The 21,624-nt window shown below is 38.0% G+C and overlaps 2 protein-coding genes across 2 annotated transcripts; one reads left to right on the top strand and one right to left on the bottom strand.

Moving 5' to 3' along the window:
• Window positions 1–292: 292 nt before the first annotated feature.
• Window positions 293–1,240, bottom strand: LOC112910929 (olfactory receptor 56A3-like). The gene has a single exon (XM_072727441.1). The coding sequence runs from the start codon at window positions 1,238–1,240 to the stop codon at window positions 293–295; it is 948 nt and encodes a 315-aa protein (XP_072583542.1).
• A 16,799-nt stretch (window positions 1,241–18,039) lies between these two features.
• Window positions 18,040–19,002, top strand: LOC112910917 (olfactory receptor 56A3-like). Its single transcript, XM_025987231.2, has one exon. The coding sequence runs from the start codon at window positions 18,040–18,042 to the stop codon at window positions 19,000–19,002; it is 963 nt and encodes a 320-aa protein (XP_025843016.2).
• The last annotated feature ends 2,622 nt before the right edge of the window (window positions 19,003–21,624 follow it).

The following is a 21,624-nucleotide window of genomic DNA, read 5'->3' as shown; positions in this document are numbered from 1 at the left end:
AACAGCTGTATATTCAGAAATACGGATTTCTCACTTTAGAGCCTACCTAGGAAATTCCAGTATCTTGTAAAAATATGATCGTATGGATGGGAGAAAACAAAAGGGGTCAGGGATAGTTTTAAAGGAGAAATAAGAGGAAGCAAAACTATTATAACTTAAGTTTTATTAAAGAAGACAATATCACATTTACCCACTTTGAATTATACCTCATAGACATGACTTTCAGCCCACTCACCCATAATTGAGTCAAAACTCATCCTGTATTAGGAATGCAGAGATCTAGTTGTCCTCACTACCATCCCTTCTTCAGTAATCTCTGGATTCCTTGTTTGATCTCCTGGGTGCGCACTCCATAAACAATGGGGTTCAAGGCTGCAGGGATGACATGGTGGAGGACATTGAGCAAGACTGGAACATCAGGAGAGACCTTCTTTGTCACCACATGAGTGAGCACAAAGACCAGAAGGACGGTGCTGAAGAAGAGGATAAGGATGAAGTGAGAACCACATGTGCTCAGGGCTTTGGCCATAGCACCCTCCGCCTTTAATCCCATCACAGTTTGAAGTATGAGGCTGTAAGAGATGAAGATGAGGACGAGGTCAGATCCTAGCAGTGTCCAGCCTCCAGCAAACTGGTAGAGGCGATTGATGGTGACATCATCACAGGAGAGCTTGGAGACAGACATATTGGCACAGATGCAATTCTCTATGACATTTCTCCCACAGTAATGGAGTCTGGATGATAGAATGGGGATAGGCAACGCAGAAATAACATTCCTGCCCAAAATAAAAATGGCAGCCTTCGCTACAAATTGTTCTGTGATGATGGATGGGTACCTCAGTGGGTGGCAGATGGCCACATAGCGGTCATAGGCCATGACCATGAATGTGCAGGACTCCATGGCATAGAAGAAATTCATGATGAACATCTGTAAGAAGCAGGCATCAAAGCTGATGGACCTGAGGTCAAACCAAAAGATGGCCAGGACCTTGGGGATGACAGTGAGGCAGAGCACAATGTCCAGGAGGGAGAGGAGGCTGAGCAGGTAGTACATGGGCTGGTGGAGAGAGGCCTCCAGCCAGATGGTGATCAGGAGAACACCATTGGCCCCCATGGCCACGAGGAACAAGAGGCTGAGGGGCAGGGATAACCAGAGCTGCCAAGTGGGGGACCTGACAAAACAATTCAGGAGAAACTCTGAAGCCCCAGTGGAGATGGTGCCATTTTGGTGTGCTGTCATATTTTGCCAAATATTTCTACAGTTTTCTTTCAGTGATCTGTGAAATTAGGATAAAAATTAGCTAGTAACGAAAGACACATGAATTTAGAATAATTTGCTTTGCTTAGCTGACGTGTGAGTTCTAGAAGATCATCCAGAGCCATGTGAATTCATCTGTTATCCTTTGTGTGGTGTTCCTGGGTCATTCCTATCACTTTAAGCAGTATAGAGGACTAGAGAATGGTTTATTTATAGATGTTTGATTCATTCAAGTTTTGTTCTTAATTGAATTGCTATTTCTTTACAGTAGGGTTCAGATGTGGAAGAAATAAAAGGATCAAACCAGTGAATATGTAAATACACCTGTGTCCTGTGTGTCCTGTGATGTAGAAATGAATATCTTATCTGGCATTTTGTTTTATATGTTTTTAGGTTTCTCTCTCTTACCTCCAATCACGCATGTTCCTGCAATCCTTGGACAATTTTCTAGAAATCTGGAATCTCCCCTTTTCTTTCACTTACAACTATGAATCCTGCTTTCCCTGCTCGGAGTACAATTTTCTTTCTGTTTCCTTTTATGTTGTGTCTCTTATTCTTGATGATGATGATGATGATGATGATGATGATGAATGATGATTGCACGGACCGCCTAACTCCAGAAATTCAGACAGGGCTTGGAACAGCTCTCTCAAATATCGTTTAGGACATTAATGAGTGCAACCCGTCACAGGTACCTCAGTGACTTTCCGGGCATAATTTTCTGTTTTTACAGCATAGCTTTTAGAAATTCTTTAGATTGACCTTACTCTGAAGAACTACTTGCTGACTCCACCGACCCCAACTGTCAGCTCTGTCTTCAGCCTCTAATGTTATTTAGATGAAATTTAATTCTTCCCCCATGATTCATGCATTTATGTACAGAGTCTCTGCTCTACAGCCCTGATATTTTAATATGTACAGTTGAAAACTCCAAATCATCTAGGGGTGCCTGGGTGGCTCAGTAGGCTAAACATCTGACATCATTTCAGTTCTTGATCTCAGGGTCCTGGGATGTAGCCCAGGTCTGGCTTCCTGATCAGTGACGAGGCTGCTTCTCCCTCCCTCTCTATCTCCACCCAACACCCACCACCACTTGCATGCACACTCTCTCTTTCTCTCTCTCAAATATATAAATAAAATCCTAAGAAAAGAAAAGAAAGAAAACTCCAAATCATCTCAACTGAGCTCCACAAGATGTACTTTCCAGGCTCCCTACTTTAATCTCCTATGGACAAATTTCTGCTTCTCTGCATCTCCTTCTTCACCACCCAGCAAAGATCAGGAAAAGGCAAAAGGCAAAAAGGGCAGGTCCCAGAACACAGATTCTCACATGTGCTTCCTGACCTGGGACAGGATGCAGTCTCTACTACCCCATTTTCCAAGTACTTCAGCTGTACTGACTCAGGAATGGAATGGAGCCTAGATCTGGACTGAAGAGAGAGATCTCCCCCATGTTCTGGCTAATCTTGGTATAGTTGCCTCTCAGGCACCCTCTTACCAGACTCACCTACAGAAGATGTGAGCAGGGGGGCTGGCCCCAACAATACTGGAGTTCTGGTTAGTGTTTCAAGTATCTGGTGTAGTTATAGCTCCAGGGCTTGAGGGACATAGGCATCTGGGACCTTTTTCCCATCCCTACTCTTTGGGATTAAAATGTCCTCCTGGGACATATGGGCAGGCAGGTGTGAGAAGGAAATTATTTTCTTTCTCTCAAAAGCCGAGGAGCTCTGTTAATCTAACCCAACATTGACTGTGTGCTCTGTAGGCAGTTAGTCTCCTGGACGTAGGGGTGTTACATCCATTTCCTGGATGTAAGGGTGTTATATCCATCTGTCCATCCACATTCACACTCCTTTGCACATGCACGCTCAGTGCCTTCCATGGGTCCAATATGCTCATTCAGAAGTTCTCATGAGCTTCCTGCACGTAATCGTTTGCTAAACCCTCCCAAACCATGCTATATAATGCACAGATGTTAATTATCATGATTTTTATGATGGCATCATAATGATAATAACGCTACAGTAACTTGAAAAACATAGTAATGAGAAAATGCAGGGCAGCCCCGGTGGCGCAGCGGTTTGGCGCCTCCTGCAGCCTGGGGCTGATCCTGGAGACCTGGGATGGAGTCCGAGGTCGGACTCCTGGCGTGGAGCCTGCTTCTCCCTGTCCCTCTGCCTGTGTCTCTGCCTCTTTCTGTGTGTCTATGAATAAATATATAAAACCTTTAAAAAATAAAAGAGAAAATGTTATAGTAATTTTTTGTATAATGAAAGATTTTTTAAATGGGATATATTTACAATTGTATACTTCAAAACACAATTTGTTTCTTTTTCATTTTCATTTTGAGCCTCATGTGAATTATTCATATCCTTCAAATTATGGGAGCAAGCATCATCAGTTTCTTTAGATTTTTTATTTTTCATTATTTTTGAGAGGATGAAAGAGGAACCCTCTTGCACTGTTGGGGGAATATGAACTAGTACAGCCACTCTGGAAAACTGTGTTGAAGTTCCTCAAAGAGTTAAAAATAGATCTGCCCTACACCCAGCAATTGCACTCCTGGGGATTTACCCCAAAGATACAGATGCAGTGAAACGCCCGGACACCTGCACCCCGATGTTTCTAGCAGCAATGTCCACAATAGCCAAACTGGGGAAGGAGCCTCGGTGTCCATCGAAAGATGAATGGATAAAGAAGATGTGGTGATTCGATTGTGTACACAGTTATGCTCTGCTAACCACAGGTGGAGCCACCATCTATCACCATAAACAGCTATTACAGTACCATTGAGTGTAATCCCTGTGCTGTGCCATCATCATCAGTTTCTTTATTGCTATTTTTATTTTTCTGTCTTTGTCATATCCCAACATTATTGCTATTTCTTTTCTCTGTAGAAAAGTGAAAAAATCCAGTGTTTTTAAAATATGTGTAATTAATCATAAGTTTCCTAACATAACTACAAGTCCACCTATGAAAGAATGATTTGGATATTGAATTTTATAAATGATATTGGATCATAAATCAGACGTTATCTTTGTTTTCACTCAACACTAAATTTTTTTAAATAAATTTATTTTTTATTGGTGTTCAATTTGCCAACATATAGATAATCACCGAGTTTTCATCCCATCAAGTGACTCTCTCAGTGCCCGTCACCCAGTCCCCCCACCCCCGGCCCACCTCCCCTTCCACCACCCCAAGTTCGTTTCCCAGAGTTAGGAGTCTTCATGTTCTGTCTCCCTTTCTGATATTTCCTACCCATTTCTTCTCCCTTCCCTTCTATTCCCTTTCTCTATTATTTTTTTCCCCAAATGAATGAGTCCATATAATGTTTGTCCTTCTCCAATTGACTTATTTCACTCAGCATAATACCCTCCAGTTCCATCCACGTCAAAGCAAATGGTAGGTATTTGTCGTTTCTAATGGCTGAGTAATATTCCATTGTATACATAGACCACATCTTCTTTATCCATTCATCTTTCGATGGACACCGATGCTCTTTCCACAGTTTGGCTATTGACTCAACACAAATCTAAACAACCATTCCTGTTGCTCTGTGTCTGTCATTTTTTTGATTGCTATTCAATTTCCATGATATGCATTTTCTTTTTTTATGTGAGTAGGCAACACACAAATGACCTCTAATTAATTGTTAACAAAACTACTTTTATTGTCAATATCCTCGGATATTTATCTTATAGTCCTAAAATAGGAGTGTGTGCAGGAGTGGGGATTTTTTCACTTACGGTGCATAAAAATATTTAATTTCCCTAGAAATTACCAAATATCTTTCCAAAATATTAATAAAATAATTTGTTAGCATAACTATAATATTTTTATAGTTTCTTCATTTTTTCACATTCCTCGTACCGTTTGATGCTATCTTTTTTTAAGTTTGGTGGAAATAACATACCTTTTATTTTTGTTTGATTTTCTCCTCATAATTGAATGGTGTTCGTATAACTGAGTGGTTATATAACTGAGTGGTGTTAGCCATTTGTGATTTTCAAGCTGTGATTTATATCTTGATACCCTTTGCCTGTTTTTTCTACTAATTTTTGTTTTTCTTGAATCTTTGCAAAATCTGTGCATATTTTAAGTCTTAGAGTCTCTTTTTCAATAGATATTATTAGTATTCCTCTAGCCAGTCATCTATATGTGAATTTGAGCATACACTTTCCATTATTCAATGGAAATTCTTCAATTTGTTTAAGTCAAATTTCTGTTTTACTATGAATAAATTTTCTTTGGGGATCCTATTTAAGGAACATTCCACAAGATCACAAAAGTGCTTTTCTTTTCATTTATTTTAAATTTTTTGAAACTGTGTGTTATATTTCATACAGATTTCTTATTTCTTTCTTCCATTTCAACTCTTTACTTATTTAAATACCAGTTAAGTAACAAATAGTGTAATATTGGTTTCTAGAGTCAATTTAGTGATTCCATCATTTACATACAACACTCCGTCGTCATCACAAGCGGTCTTCACAAGTGTCCTCCTTAATGCCCATAACTCATTTAAACTATCCCCTGGCCCACATCCCCTCCAGCAACCCTCAGAACCCTCAGTTTGTTCTCTATGTGAAGTCATGTGGTATTTGTCTTTCTCTGACTTACTTCACATAATACACTCTAGCTCATCCACATCATTGCAAAAGGCAAGATTTCATTCTTTTTTATGGCTGAGGAATATTCCATTGCATATATATATCTTCTTCGTCCATTTAGCAGTCAGTGGACATTTGGGCTTTATCCATAATTTGGCTACTGTTGATAATGCTGCTATAAACATTGGGGTGCATGTACCACTTTGAATCAGGATTTTTGTATTCTTTGGGTAAATACCTAGTAGTGCAATTACTGGATCATAGGGTAGTTCTATTTTTTAACTTTTTTAGGAGCCTCCACACTGTTCTCCATAGGGTTCTCTTTACTTTACATTCCTGTAAAACATCCAAGAGGGTTCCTTTTTGTCCACATCATTGCCAACACAATGTTTTCATGTTGTTGATTTTAGATTTGCACAAATTTCAAATATTTATTGCTTAATATTATATTTTAGCAATCTTTTAAATGCTTTAAAAGTCCATTTTCCAATCACTTGTTAATTAATTTTTAATTATTAATATTTGTTTCTAATTTATAAAAATAAGTGTGATTTTTATATGTTGACCGTGTATCCATGTACCTTTCTGTATTTACTTTTTAGTATCTATAGTTACTTTAATTGACCTTGTAGGATTTTCTACATTTAATTAAATTCCACATTAAATTTTCCAATTAAATCTTTTTTAAAATCACTTCTTTAAAAATTTACTTTTTAATAATAAACCAACTTGCAACACAAAAATTGGTCATGATTTATTTGTCGTATTATATATTTTAGAGGATTCAATTTTCTAATAATTTTTAAAGTGTTTTGTGTCCTTATAAGAAAAAGGATTTTATCTACTTATTTATGAGAGACACAGAGAGAGAGGCAGAAACATAGGCAGAGGGAGAAGCAGGCTCCCTGGGGAGAGCCCAGTGCTAGACTCCATCTCAGGACCCCAGGATCACGCCTCAAGCCTAAGGCAAACAACCACTGAGCCACCCAGGCATCCCATGTGTCCTTATTAATGAGGGACATTGATCAGTGGTTTCCTTGTTTGTAATGTTATCATCTCGTTATCAGTATCAGGATAAATCTGACTTCATATAATGAGTTGGAATTTGTTTGCAATGCATCTATTTGCTCAAAGATTTGGGGCAGGATTAAAATTATTTTTCTTTAATTGCAGTCATAATATTCATAAGTGAACCCACTTGCATCTTGAGGCTTTTTTCTTTTGCTTGTGATTTTTGCTCCTTAATATATACAGTTAGTTATAAGCTCACATTCCTTAATTGACATATAGTTGTCAAGAATTTCCATATCTTCTGGAGTCAAGTTCAATAATTGATATCATCCAATACACCTAAGTTTTCAAATTTATTGACAAAAAGTTGTTCATAATAATTCTATATCACTGTACTGGCTAGAACCTGTAATGGCATCTCCTCTTTTTTACTGATGTTGATATTGTAACACTTTTAATTTTATTGACTGACTAGTGTGGAGAGGTACATATTGATACAATGACTTTGTTTCAAAGGAGCATTTTTTGGTTTATTTTTCCTCCTTTTTCTGTTTATTTTCTACTTCATCAAGTTCTGCTCTTATTTTTATTTCTTTCCTACTACCTCCATTGAGTGTATTCTGCTCATCTTTTCCTAATTTTGTAAGGTTGGTGCTTATTTAATCAATTGGAGAATCCTTTTTTTCTATTACAAATAATTAGTGCTATATTTTTTCTTCTAATACTGATAAACCAATATTGAAATAAGGATAGCTACTACTCTAGACAAAAGCAACCTCACAAGATATAACCTGTATTTCAGCAGAACCACAGAATAGAGACTTTACTTTTGTAAGGTATGGAACTTTTCTTCTTGAACTCTCAATTGGTATAACAAATCACCTTCTTGTTCTTCCATCACACCGTCAGTATGTCTTACCATGGTGAGCCTCACTGATAGTTTCCTGTCTGACATTTTTGTGCCCTAGTTTATTGAGTTAGTTCTCCCAAATGCAGAGATGAATCATATTTGATCTTTTCTCCCAAAGCCAAAATAGTGATTAACAATCTGACTCAGCAGATTATTGCTATTCCCAGCCTTTAAAAATTATTTTGATGCACCGATACTTTCCACAAAGCTTTTCACATGGTTTTCCACAAACTTAAATGATTTATTGATAAACATTTCTTTTTTTTTTTTTTTAAGCTACTTGATGGCATCTTCAAAGACAGGACTAAATGTCATGTTATTCTCCAGAAACATCTACTCTATTGAGATCCCCAAGTTCTTCCAGAACTGTTTGTTAGATTCCCAACTGGCAGCACTGGATACCTTTCACTCTTTATTCCTCCTGTCTATGGGGCCACTGTCATATTTCTGATCGCTGCCTTGATTTCAAATAAGTAACCAGGTCCTTCGTAGTCCCTCACCTAGTAGTTAGTTGACAAGGATAGAAAGTCCAGATCCTTCTCATCTCTTGGCAAAACCTATACTCTGTAGGGTTGATGCAAAGCAGACAATGTGGAGTTACAAAAGATACTGCTTTTGAATTTGGAGGAGAGATGGTACATCCTCCCTCATAAAAAAAAAAAAAATGATGGAACGAAGAGGAGAAAGGGAGTTGGTCACTTGAAGTTATGATACCACAAGGTAAAAAATACTGCTTAGGAACTGGAGGGGTATCTTGGATTGCTGGAACCTACCAGGTGCCTCCTATTTTACAAGACTTTAGAATATTTGAAGAAACATGGATTTCATGGGGCCATAGTTGGATCAGAGAAGAAATAATAGCCTACATTCAAAATTCTTTTATCCTTCTGCATGAAGACTCAAATTGATAGTTAAGTTGATTTCAATGAATAATGGAATGTGCCTCAAAGCTATATACTACTTAAAGCTATATTGTCCTTTTCTGTGCTTCTAAGAAACACTATACTTTCTCTCTTAGTACAGAACCTCTTTATGTGGAGGTGTCACTTTTTGATATGCCTTTTCTACCTTGCTTTGGTGCTTACTTCTCTTTCTCATTTGATCTGTAAATTTACTCAGGATATCTTTACATGATCTTCAAAACTATCATAGACTCCACTTTCATAGGCTTCTATAGCACCCCAAAATTCCTCTTCTTTGAAACCGACCACACCTGTCTTTAATGGTTCAATGCCTACCACTCCCTCTACACAATTACACTCCCTACTAAAGGTTCCTTATAATATTTGCAAAGAACTATATATCAGGCACCACATTTAGTCCTGTATATGTTACCTCACTTAGCATACACCATTAACGTGAGGTAGATGATGCTAGAATTATTTTTCCAGGGGAGGAAATAGATGCACAGAAAGATAAAACAACTGTCAAATGATTCATATATGGCAAGTAATGAGGCCAAAGTTCTAAACAGTTAGTGTAACCTGAGCATCAGTATATTAACTACCACTCTACATTCATTTATGAAAACACAAGACCATGTCTTTCCTCTTTGTCAAGTATGTTGGGCACATAGGAGATGCTTCATAGATATTTATTGCATGAAGTATCCATCACACATTTTTCACTAGTAATTTCAATCAGAATTCTTAGTTTCAAGCAATGATACATAATTGTAGGTGTTTTGAGTAAATAAATAAATAAATAAATAAATAAATAAATAAATAAATACTAAAAAGATGAATAATAAGCAGAGGCCAAAACTTCTGTAAAATTAGTCCAGAGAACTAGTTCTATGCTGCACCGTCACTGCAACTACTGCTAAACTCTGGATGATGTATTTGCATAAAGCCCTCTTTTGTTTTTATTTCAGATGGTTTTGAAACATTCACCATATTATTGCATGTAATGAAATAGTGACCACTGTGAACAATAATAATGAGTTAACTTCTCAGCAGCTTTCAGAGCGAGAAGGGAGAGAGTCATGGGGAATTTTTGTTTAATGGTTACAGAGTTTTAGTTTTGCAAGATGAAAAGAATTCTAGAGGTAGATTTTATGCTTACTCAGCAATACGAATGTGCTTAATACCAGTAAACTGTATATTAAAATGGATTTCAAAAAAAAATAAATAAATAAATAAAAATAAAATGGTTTTCATAATAAATTTTGTGTCATCTCTATTCCACCACAATAAATATTTGGAAAAAGAAATATAATTTTAGTGGTTAATATAAATAGTTCAGGATTATTTTAGTACTTTTTAAGTTTACCATCTTCAAAATTTCTATCAAGAGCAACCTAAAGAATTATTAAAGTCATCTTGACTATTCTCTTCATTCTATATTTTAATAAAATGTATATTGCAGTATATCTTAATGAAGTAATTATTAAAATGTATTTTTTCTTTTTTAAAAGATTTACTTATTTATTTTAAAAAGAGAGAGAGCATGAGAGACAGAATTGAAGAGGAGCAGAATGAGAGAGAGAAGAGAGAGAATCTCAAGTAGATTCCCCACTGAGTGCAGAGCCTGATGGGGGGTATGATTCCATGACCCTGAGATCATGACCTGGGCTGAAATCGAGAGTTGGATGCTTAACTGACTGAGCCACCTAGGTGACCTAAAAAAATTTTTTTTTTCTAAAAACCAATATACTTAATGTGTTTTTACTTGAGGACTCTTTATTCACACTGGATGGAATTCATTGGGAAGTCGGATCACGCAGTAGGCACAAACAACAAACAAATTTCTACTAATGTGTGCACACTGTTAGCAACTGGGCACAAATTCTGACATGTATTTATACTCATACCATGGCCTTTCATAAGTTTTTACACATATCTCAAACGATGTTTATGGATTTCTATTAATAATAGCAAAATGTTTGAATGCATAGCTCTTGCTCTCAGTAAGCAGTTTTTGAGGATCTCATATGTGTAGGTGAAATTGAATGAATACCTACATCATCTCATGGACTCTCCCAAGATGCTTGAAGATGACATTATCATCCTCATTTCATAGCTGATGTATTTGACATTCAGAAAGAATAGGCACCTTGCCCAATATTACACAAGAAAGTGATTGATGGAGATTGGATTTAAACTCAGGCTGTCTGACTCCAAAGCCTATCTTCCAGTACATATTTCCTATGCAACTGGCGAATCACATGTTTTCCCATTTTCTCTCTTGCATATTCTTCTATGAGATGAGCTGTCTTCCTAGTCTCTCCTTCTTACTATGGGTACTGATGTAACTGAAGTTACATAACACTCTATTCCTATTTTAAACTTCTCTGCGGCAGCAGTGGGCTCCTTATAGATCCCAACATAACTAATGTACTTCTTTGACCCAGGCCTCTGCTTTTACTGCTCATAGGTCTAAAAGTTTCATTTTAGCCTCCAGTATCCATGGCTTCTACTTTTCAAATAAGCTATGGTCCAGCAACCTACAGAAAGCCTTCCCTGCGGTAACACTTCCACCACTCTAAGGTTGATTTGGGGCACCAAATCTGTGTCTCTAGAGTTCCCATGTATGGATTATCATTTAACTCACCACATCCGTTTGGAGTTATAGCTTTACTTTTTGACTCAACACCAATTCTCATTCGTTTCTGTATCACCAGCACCCAGCACTGTGTCTGATACATATTACATACTCAAATATTTTATTAAATGAATGAATGTATAACCAGAAATAGTAAGATATAGCCCAGAGCACTGTTGGAAAAATGGAATACACATTTAAACTATCAGGACTGTCAAGCAAAAGGTAAGGTTAGTCCAACATGTGGCATACGTATATCTCAAGAACAAGCAAGACTTACTCACTGTCATTGAATTCTGCTATTTGGACCTTAGATTGCTGATTCGCAACTAGTGTGGGATCTGTGATTTTAATGTTAGAGGTTTATTTCAAAACATTTATCTTCAAAATGTATTTTAGGAAATGTACATATAAACATAATTTGTAAAAGTAAATTTAAGTTTTAAAAAGCTTTGAAGTCCTGGGTGGCTCAGTCTGTTTAAGCCTCCAACTCTTAATTTTGACTCAGGTCATGATCCTGAGGTCATGGAATTGAGCCCCATGTCAGGCTCCGTGCTCAGTGTGGAGTCTGCTTCAGGGTCCTCCCCTCCTGCTTACTCTTTTACAAATAAATAAATAAGATATTTAAAAATTTTTTAAATTAAATTAAAAATGTTTTTAAAAGTCCTTTTAAACCTGTAAAAGTCCTTTTTTATAATAAATTTATTTTTATTGGTGTTCAATTTGCCAACATACAGAATAACACCCAGCGCTCATCCCGTCACGTGCCAGCCTCAGTGCCCGTCACCCATTCACCCCAACCCCCCGCCCTCCTCCCCTTTCACCACCCGTAGTTCGTTTCCCAGAGTTAGGAGTCTGCATGTTCTGTCTCCCTTTCTGATATTTCCCACACATTTCTTCTCCCTTCCCTTATATTCCCTTTCACTCTTATTTATATTCCCCATATGAATGAGAACATATAATGTTTGTCCTTTTCCAATTGACTTACTTCACTCAGCATAATACCCTAAAGTCCTTTAAAAGTCCTATTTGGTAATAATGATCTACCTTCTTTGGATTATTTTTGTTCCTAATAACTCCTTTTCCATAGGCACTGATGATGATGATGCAGTGTTACTATGGAGTTCTGCTCTGGAATTACATCTATCTTCTTTCTAACCCTGTCTTCTCCAATTATTAGCTTTTTGAGGTCAATTTACTCAACGGCTTTGATCATTAGTAGTCTAGTGTGTAAGCTATCTCAGAGCATTTTTGCTATATAAGCTATCTCAGAACATTTTTGTGAAAATTAAGGGGAAAAAACATGTGAATAATATATAAAATATTAAATAGGGGCATCTGGGTCACTCAATTGGTTTAGGATCTGACCAGGTCATTGTCTCAGGGTCATGAGATCAAGCCCACCACAGAATATGTGTTGGGTGTAGAGCCTGCTTAAGATTCTCTATCTCCCTCTCCCTCTGCCTGCCCCTGTTGAACACATGCTCTTTCTTAAAGAAAAAAAAAAAGTACTCAATAAATGTTAGTAGAATTGGCCATTCTTTATATTGTGGATCCTTTACTCCTTCCTAGTAAATAATAAAAGGGGGCCTGCTGGTGTTTTCAGATGTTATTGAACTCTACAGTGGGAACGTCTTAAAGGAACAGTTGGTAAGTCACAGGAGTTATCGCTATGAGGAGAAATCGTCTGTTACTTTTTACTTACTGGTTCATAGCAATATTGGCTTGTCATGCTGCATTTCCAGAGGTCAAGAAATCCTTCTCTTAGTCCATATGTTGACCATTCACTTGTGGCTACTACCTATTTCTCGGTCTTATTTCCCAAGTTATTCAGGAGGACATCTCTCAGCTACTTTGCTTTTGCCTTATCAAACTTATACCTTAGCTTTGCCTTTCCAATAATTGTTTCCCAGCCCACAGCTCTCCATTCTTTGATACGTTTTTTAAGTTGCTTGTTCAATTCCTTGTGGAGATGAGGCTAGAAGTAGGAGTAAGAGCAGAAAAACATTGCAACCTCTAACTATAGTTACTGAAGTCTGGGAAAATAAAAGTATGAAACTGCAAGAAACAGGCATACTTGTTTAAGGCAGGGTGTAAAAGGATTGAATGGGAACTGAAGAATTTGAGCATCAGAATTCTAGAGGTATTTGTTAGTCATAACAAGCACCTTCTATTGTTGAAGGGAAGTCACCAGCTCACCTTTCAAGTTTTATCTAACACTGTGTTCCCCAAAGACAAGGATGCACTAGAACCATATGTTAGCCATATGTGGAAGACAGAATTCTGATGTTGAAATGACGTCTATAGAAAGCAGTAAGTATGGAAGGGATCACTTGGCAGCCCCTTGAGCCTCTTTCCAACATCAAGATCACCTATGGGATATGGAAAGGTTAATAAATAGTTTTTATGCTGAGAATAAACTCTCAGAAGACATTAAACAAAGCTTGCTTTTACAAGGAAGTATCATAGTATGAAAATTGACCAAAAATAATAAATGTTTAATCACAAAAAATGTGCAACGGACTTTGTAATGAAAAGAGCATGGAAGAGAGGAAATGGTGATTACATAAAGGTTCAAGGGACCCAAGTGTTCATTTGTTACCCTGAAACTCACCTTGTTAGAAGGTTATGGGCATGAAAAGCACTCCATCTCCCCACCACCCAACATGAATCAATTCAACACAATAAAGAAAAATCCTATACACCTTAAATTTCATTGAATCAAGTTTATCTCGGTTATCGACCAAAAGAAAATAGCTATACAGGCACTGCGATGACTGAGTTAAAAAAAAAAAAACTAGCTATTAGGCACATATAGAATTGACTTTGGAGGGGTGGTGCATGGGAGGGTCATCCCCAAGAGGCAGGTAGTAATATAAAAAAAGATGAACCTAAGCTACCCCAGAGGTGCTTGTGACTGCTGGTGTCTGAAACATTTATTAAGATGTTGTGAGCAAAGAAAATTATAAAAAGAAAATAAGGTCAAAACCAACAGTTGTAAGTAAAGGTGCTCCAAATAGTAGGCACCTGTTTGAGATCAAACAGCTTCTGACAGGAGCAGTTCTATGTAAAAGGCTCCAAGAAGATTAGCAACAGGTATGTAATCATCGATTGTTGACTAATGGTTTTCTACATACATGCATGAAAAAGTGCTGGCAAACCAAATTCTAGAGTAATAGTAATTGTAATAATGTAATAACCACTACGTGCTTTGCTAACATGATCATTTTTACTCCTCACAACAAATAACAAACTAGGAATATGAGGCAGAGATTTTAAGCAGCTTGTCAAGTGGCACAGCTGGGAGTTGAATTCTCTTCCCTCTCATCTCCAACCTTGGCCTGTTGGCCACAGAGGTAGGGAACAGTTAGAACAAGTCATTTCCACGACATCAACCGTATCTTTGACCTGCCACGCACTAATGGGGTATATCATGAAGGAAGTTAGATAGAAGCACTCCTCTTGGATTTTTGTATTAAAAGTGTCACTAGAAGAGGGCTCTTGAAAACATTCCTCAAAAGAACTACTGGTCATAAACAAAAAATTAAGGAGGAGATCTGAGTGTTTCATAGTTACTACAAAGTATCAATACAGGAGTACACATGATTGGTTTCAAGTACCTTATGCAAAGTTTCTAACAAGAAGTTTCTGGAAAATCAGAATTTGGTTCACTGACATTTTGCCTTGATCCTTCTTGCCCTAAGGTTTCACTTTTGTATCATTAACTACACTTTCACTTCCTAAGGATCACATTCTACCCATTCAGCTGGCGCAGGCTAATTAACTGTGAGCCTCTCCCTATGTCTTCCAGGGCAGTACTGCCTCTGGTTCAGGACTGCAGAATGTGAAGAGCTGAGAGGAAAGCACTTCCCCTGAAGGATAAGTAAATGCTGGGCCGCTGACTCTGGCTCCTTCAGGGCCAGCAAGGCAGTCTTTCCCTGGGGAAGCAAAGAAGCTGAACCTCAGGCATAGACTCTCCTTTCTGAAAGCCAGAGTGTAGGAAATTCGTACAGAGCCAGGAATATCTCTCCAAAGCCAAGATCACTGTCTCCATCCAGTAAGTTTGGCTCCAGCAGAGAATGGAGGTGCCATATTAGACACCTGACCAGAGCAAGGGTTGCAGTGGGACTAAAGCCAGGCTTGCAACTGTAAAAGCTACGGGGTTGAGGTTTGAAGATAGAAGGCTGAAGGGAGGTGAGAGAGAGGAATGGCACAGGGCCAGATGGAGATGATTGTGCCAATGCTGAGCCAGACTTCTGTGTGCTCTGCAGGGAGGACTGGACCAGATAAGGGTTCAAAGATCCGCAGCAGGGTGTCACGGGGGATCAGATGTCTTGAACTTCCTTCATTGAACACTATGGGAACACAAAGGAGGATGCAGGTTGGGAAGGGAAAGTTTCCAATCACACTTCTTGGCTTGCCACTACTTGGAAATCTTTGCTAATTTGCCTTGTACTGCCTTTCTCATTTCCTAGAAGTACCTGCTCTGCTTTCTGTTCTGTCCTTTACTTCTTTTGTTTCTTTGTATTCTTTTTTTTTCCAAATACATCTGGTTTTTATTCAAATCTGCTTTGTTACTTTTTGGAGATGCCAGTGCCCAGAGCACATTATTAATTCCTGACTTCATCTTCTTAATCCTAAGAAAGTAAAAAACCTGAGAGTTACTCTGTCTAATCAAAATCCCATGCTCTTGCTCTTAACTACACATTTGCATTATCAGTGTTTTTGGGAGCTTCATTTTAAAAAACTTCTTAAGTTCTATAATCTAGCTTACTAATTATCTTTTGATGTGTGGCTAACCTACCCCTAAGTCTATATTTTGTCATGTTAATTTTAACTATTATATATAATATTTTGTTTCTAGGATATAGGGCTGATTCTTCTTTGGTGTGTGTTTATTTTGTTGTGTTTATTTTCAAGCTTTTTTTTTAACTTAAAACTTAGCAAAAAGGGATGCCTGGGTGGCGCAGCGGTTTAGCGCCTGCCTTTGGCCCAGGGCGCGATCCTGGAGACCCGGGATCGAATCCCACGTCGGGCTCCCGGGGCATGGAGCCTGCTTCTCCCTCTGCCTGTCTCTCTCTCTCTGTCTCTCTCTCTCTGTGAGTATCATAAATAAATAATAAAAAAAAAATTAAAAAAAAAAACTTAGCCAAAAAATAAAATTTTTCAATATCCTTTATCAAATAACTCCAGTGTTTTAAGTTTCTGTAGCATAGATTTGGCTGACACTCTTGGGGCCTTCCACTTATAATTTTTGTCTCTTTAAATAAATTGTCTTTTTACTACAAGCAACTCAATTTCTTCAGAAGTTTCTGTGTTAAAAATTTTTGAGGCATGAGATGAAAGTTTCTTCCTCAAGAAAGGAGTTGGGTTTGTTTCTGCTATTTTCTGAAATGGCTACCAATCCAGGATGATTTCAAATTCTTTTCTGAGACAAACAGTGTGAACTCAGCCTGCAAAGTCACATGAGGACCAGCCTATGGTTCAGTATTTAAGGGGAAGTTTTCTCTCACATAACAAGCTTTGAGGTAGTCAGTTGTGTATGAAGTTCCAGGTGAAAGTGAGAAATCAAGATAAAGAAATGGGTTCATTTCTAGTGCACAATGTTTTATTCAGGATGTACTTTTGTAAAGTCCTATCTAATTGGGAGACCCCCTACTACATTCTCTACCTGCTTAAACCTAGATTTATCTTCTGTCCCTGGAGTTTAGATGTTCAAGCTCCCCAGGTAATGGAGATGGATGATTAAGTTCATGGAATGCTACAAGTGCCCTCAGGTTGAAAGCCAACACCAATATTTGATTTCAGTGTTTGGATTTCATTCAATCCTTAGCCTGATAATTCTTTCTTTTTTACCTGCTCATAGGTGTATTCAAGACAGTCAAATATAAAAATAGGCATAGGAACAGGTATACATGTGGGTATTACTGTGGGATTGGGTATTGATAAAGAGAGATTAGGTACAGACATAATCATAGAAATGAATTGATGCATTTTCTTTTCTTTTTTTTTAATTTATTAATTTATTTATGATAGTCACAGAGAGAGAGAGAGAGAGAGGCAGAGACACAGGCAGAGGGAGAAGCAGGCTCCATGCACCAGGAGCCCGATGTGGGATTCGATACCGGGTCTCCAGGATCGCACCCTGGGCCAAACGCAGGCGCCAAACCGCTGCACCACCCAGGGATCCCGATGCATTTTCAATAGGACATTTGTTCTAGGTACCCCAGTTCATCATACCACTGGATACTATCACCATTTATTTCCTTAAAAGCTTCATTGTGGATCCCACCTAGCCCTTCGAATGCATTTCTGTACATTTTAAATTTTAAACTGAAATGTACTCTAAGATTTTGAGCTTATGTGTATCATTTAAGTAACATTTGATGCTTAAATTATTTTTGATTCATTAAATATTAATCAGGTCAACAAACTGAGAAGACACATTCACACAAGAAACAATGTGAGATGAAAAGCAGATGAAAGAACAAAAGAACAAAGATGAAGACATTATATATTCAATAAATGTCTATTAGCCACCTCTGATGTGTCAAAAAAAATGTGCTAGGCACAGGGCTGTAGAGTAGATGTTACCCTCATAGATTTTACAAGCTAAGTCCATAGTCATCAGAGTCTATGATGGACTAACTCCTTATCTCTTCTTCAGCCACTCAAAGACATCTGCCTCACTAAAATCACTGCTAATGCTACCTTATAACAACAGCAGCTGCCTCTCTACTGAAGTATCAGACTTCATCCTGAATTGCTTTGTCAGGTCTCCCAGCTGGCAGCACTGGCTATCTCTGCCCCTCAGCATCCTCTTCCTCCTGGCCATGGGAGCCAATGCCATCCTCCTGATCACTATACAGCTAGAGGCCTCTCTGCACGAGCCCATGTACTACTTGCTTGGCCTCCTTTCCCTGTTGGACATTGTGCTCTGCCTCACTGTCATCCCCAAGGTCCTGGCTATCTTCTGGTTTGATCTCAGGTCCATCAGCTTCTCTACCTGCTTCCTCCAGATGTTCATCATGAATAACTTCCTGCCCATGGAATCATGCACCTTCCTGGCCATGGCCTATGACCGCTATGTCGCCATCTGCAAGCCTCTGTACTACCCAACCATTATCACTGACCATTTTGTGGCAAAGGCTGTTCTCTTCATCTTGGCCCGGAACACATTTCTTACTGCACCTATTCCCATCCTTTCGGCCCGGCTGCATTACTGTGGAAAAAATATAATTGAGAACTGTATCTGTGCCAACCTCTCTGTGTCCAAGCTCTCCTGTGATAATGTTTCCCTTAACAAAATATACCAGTTAATTGTGGCCTGGACTCTTCTGGGCTCTGACCTTGTCCTCATATTTATCTCCTATATCCTCATCCTAAGAGCCATTCTTAGACTTAAGGCAAAAGGGGCAGCTGCCAAAGCTCTGAGCACATGCGGCTCTCACTTCATTCTCATCCTCTTCTTTAGCACCATCCTGCTAGTCTTTGTTTTTACCCACATGGCCAAGAAAAAAGTTTCCCCTGATATTCCCATCTTACTTAATGTCCTACACCATGTAATTCCTGCAGCTCTCAATCCCATTGTCTATGGGGTACGAACCCAGGAGATTAAAGAGGGAATTAGGAAATTACTGAGAAGGGTAACAGAGAGATGCAAGTAATTATATTCTAGGTTGACTTTTCTCAAACATGAATACTCAAAATCACTATTAGAAAGCAGGGACTTACAGATAAAATTACAGTCCTGATGTTCTCTCTTGGCATGCCTGAAGATATGAACTGTATGGTTTCCCCCTTACCCAGGCACACCACTTACTTTCCATCATTTGTAAAAGTGACTAAGGATATAGATGTAAAATTCTCATCATGGTAACCAGACCAAGCACGGTCTTCAGCTATGCTCCTGAAGACTGAGCATTACATCTCATTGTCTGCTCCTGATTAAATCCCTTTTAGGGTCAGTGTGATAGAAAATAAATACTCATTTAAAGATGTGTGGCTGATAGGAAGCATCAGTATTTACTGAGAGTGCATTGACTTTATAAAAGTAAAATGAGATTAAAAAGCAACTGTTAAAAAAATATTGGCAGTAACCATTATGCTTTAACCTTTCCCTCAGGCATTCAAACATATTTACTGATTGTTACATTATGTCCAGCACAGAACTAGAAAATGAGACTCAAACATACATAAATCTTGATCCCATTACTCTAAAAGGCCTGGTGGAAAACCCCAAAATGTAGAAGGGTTAGATTAAAACTAGTCAATAAGCCCAGAGGAGAGAGGAATTTGTTTGTGTAGGTGGGATTCCTTGTGTATCTGGTCTTATTCTTCAGTCCCTCAGTCAGGACTGCCTCCCTAACAGCTTCTCAAAAACGTGAACCACTGTCTCTGGGACTTTTTGCTTGTTGTTCCTCTGACCACATAGCTCGTTCTCTCCTTGGGTCTCCCTGACCAAAGTATTTAAAAATAATGTTCAACAATATTCCCCCAAAGCACAGATGATATTCTAACACTTTCTCTGTTTCCCTGTTCTGCACAGCATCAATCACTATATACTGACTGTATATTTTGCTCATCTATTTATTTTGTCAGCCCACATTCACTAAAATGTATATTTTACTCATCTATTTATTTAGTCATCCTACATTCACTAAAATATAAGGAGCAGAAGGGCAAGATATTTTGCCTGATGTGTTCATTGTTGTATTTCCAGTGTCCAAACAGTGCTAGGTGTACTGGAGAGACCATAAATATTTGTGAAATCAATGACTGAATACAAGTTGAATAAATGATTAAATGTATGCTAGTTACTAGGAATATAATTCAGATATGGTCCTTGTTCTCTGAGTTCTTACATTGCATATTAAGAGTGAGGGAGACTATATCTCATGCAAGAATCCATGGTCTGAAATCTGAAGACAGCATAGAATATTGCCTTGGGACAATGGAGGCTTAGAGGTAAGATCAGAAGTACATTTTTAGGTACTGAGTTTGAATACTCATGAGTAACACAAGTATATAGTAAGCACAGGTTACTACACACAGGTTTAACACTCAAATAAGATGTACACTTGAGAATTGACTACAGATCATAGTTGAAGCAATGGAGTAGGTGGAAGGGCCTAAGGAAATAATAAATAAGAAGAAGAGAAGGAAGCCCAGCAAAAGCCCTGCTGAACCCCTATATAATCCCTACTTCTACTGTGTGTACATTAGCATGGAGATTACAAAAAGATGTAGTGCTCAGGTTAAAGGGAGGACAAATAAGAGAGTCACAAGAAGAAAGCACCTCCACGAGTGTCTAAGTGGCTCAGGCTGTTAAGAGTGTGCCTTTAGCTCAGGTCATGATCTTGGGGTCCTGGCATCAAGCCCTGTGTCAGGCTCCATGCTCAGTGGGGAGCTTGCTTCTCCTTCTCTCTCTGACCCTCATGCCTACTTGTGCTCTCCCTCACTCAAATAAATAACTAAATAACTAACTAAATAAATAATTTTTTTAAAAAAAGAAAGCACTTCAAAATGGACTGTGATCACTTAAGAAGTTATGATTACTTTCATCCAAGGCCACCTATAGATTTTGTGGGGCCCTGTCCATATAAGTAACTTGATGTTTAAAAGATTTTGAAAATGGATGGACCCATGTGGCCCATTATAAAACACATACCATAAATGAATATTATAAACAGGTAAAGAAGAAATTTTTACATATGTATTTATCGTCCTCTCAGCGCACATATAGATATTTGCCATGTCAAAGCACCATCTCTTAACAAAAGAGGGAACATGAAATATATTTTTAAAGTAATGGTTGCAAGTTTCCAAATCTGATAAAAATTATATACCTGTAGTTCCAAGAGCTCGATGAGACCCAAGATTAACAAACTTGAGAATATACTAAAGTACATCATAAACCAATTGTTCAGAAGTAAAGATAAAGAAAAAATTGTAAATTCCAGAAACAAAGACACATTACATACAAAGGTATTAAATTAAGCACAACAGCAGATTTCAGAAACAATGCAAGTGAAAAGACAGTAAAGGAATATTTATATAAAAACTGGGGTAAAGTGTACACAAAACTTGTCACCAGTACACCAGTTGGTGCACACTACAACATTTACAAGGATTCTTTTGAAAGGGACACTATCAAATGTGACAATGGATCTACACAAAGGATTGAAGAGCATCAGAATATGTTGCAACATGGGTAAATAAGTAATTTTGTCAATATTTAAATGTATTTTAAAATAACTGTAACAAAAAACAATGCAAAGCATTATTTT

This window comes from Vulpes vulpes, chromosome 11 (assembly GCF_048418805.1).
Source record: "Vulpes vulpes isolate BD-2025 chromosome 11, VulVul3, whole genome shotgun sequence".
Taxonomy (NCBI): Eukaryota; Metazoa; Chordata; class Mammalia; order Carnivora; family Canidae; genus Vulpes; species Vulpes vulpes.
The sequence above is the reverse complement of the archived record's forward strand: the minus strand, read 5'-3'. Positions and strand labels throughout refer to the sequence as shown.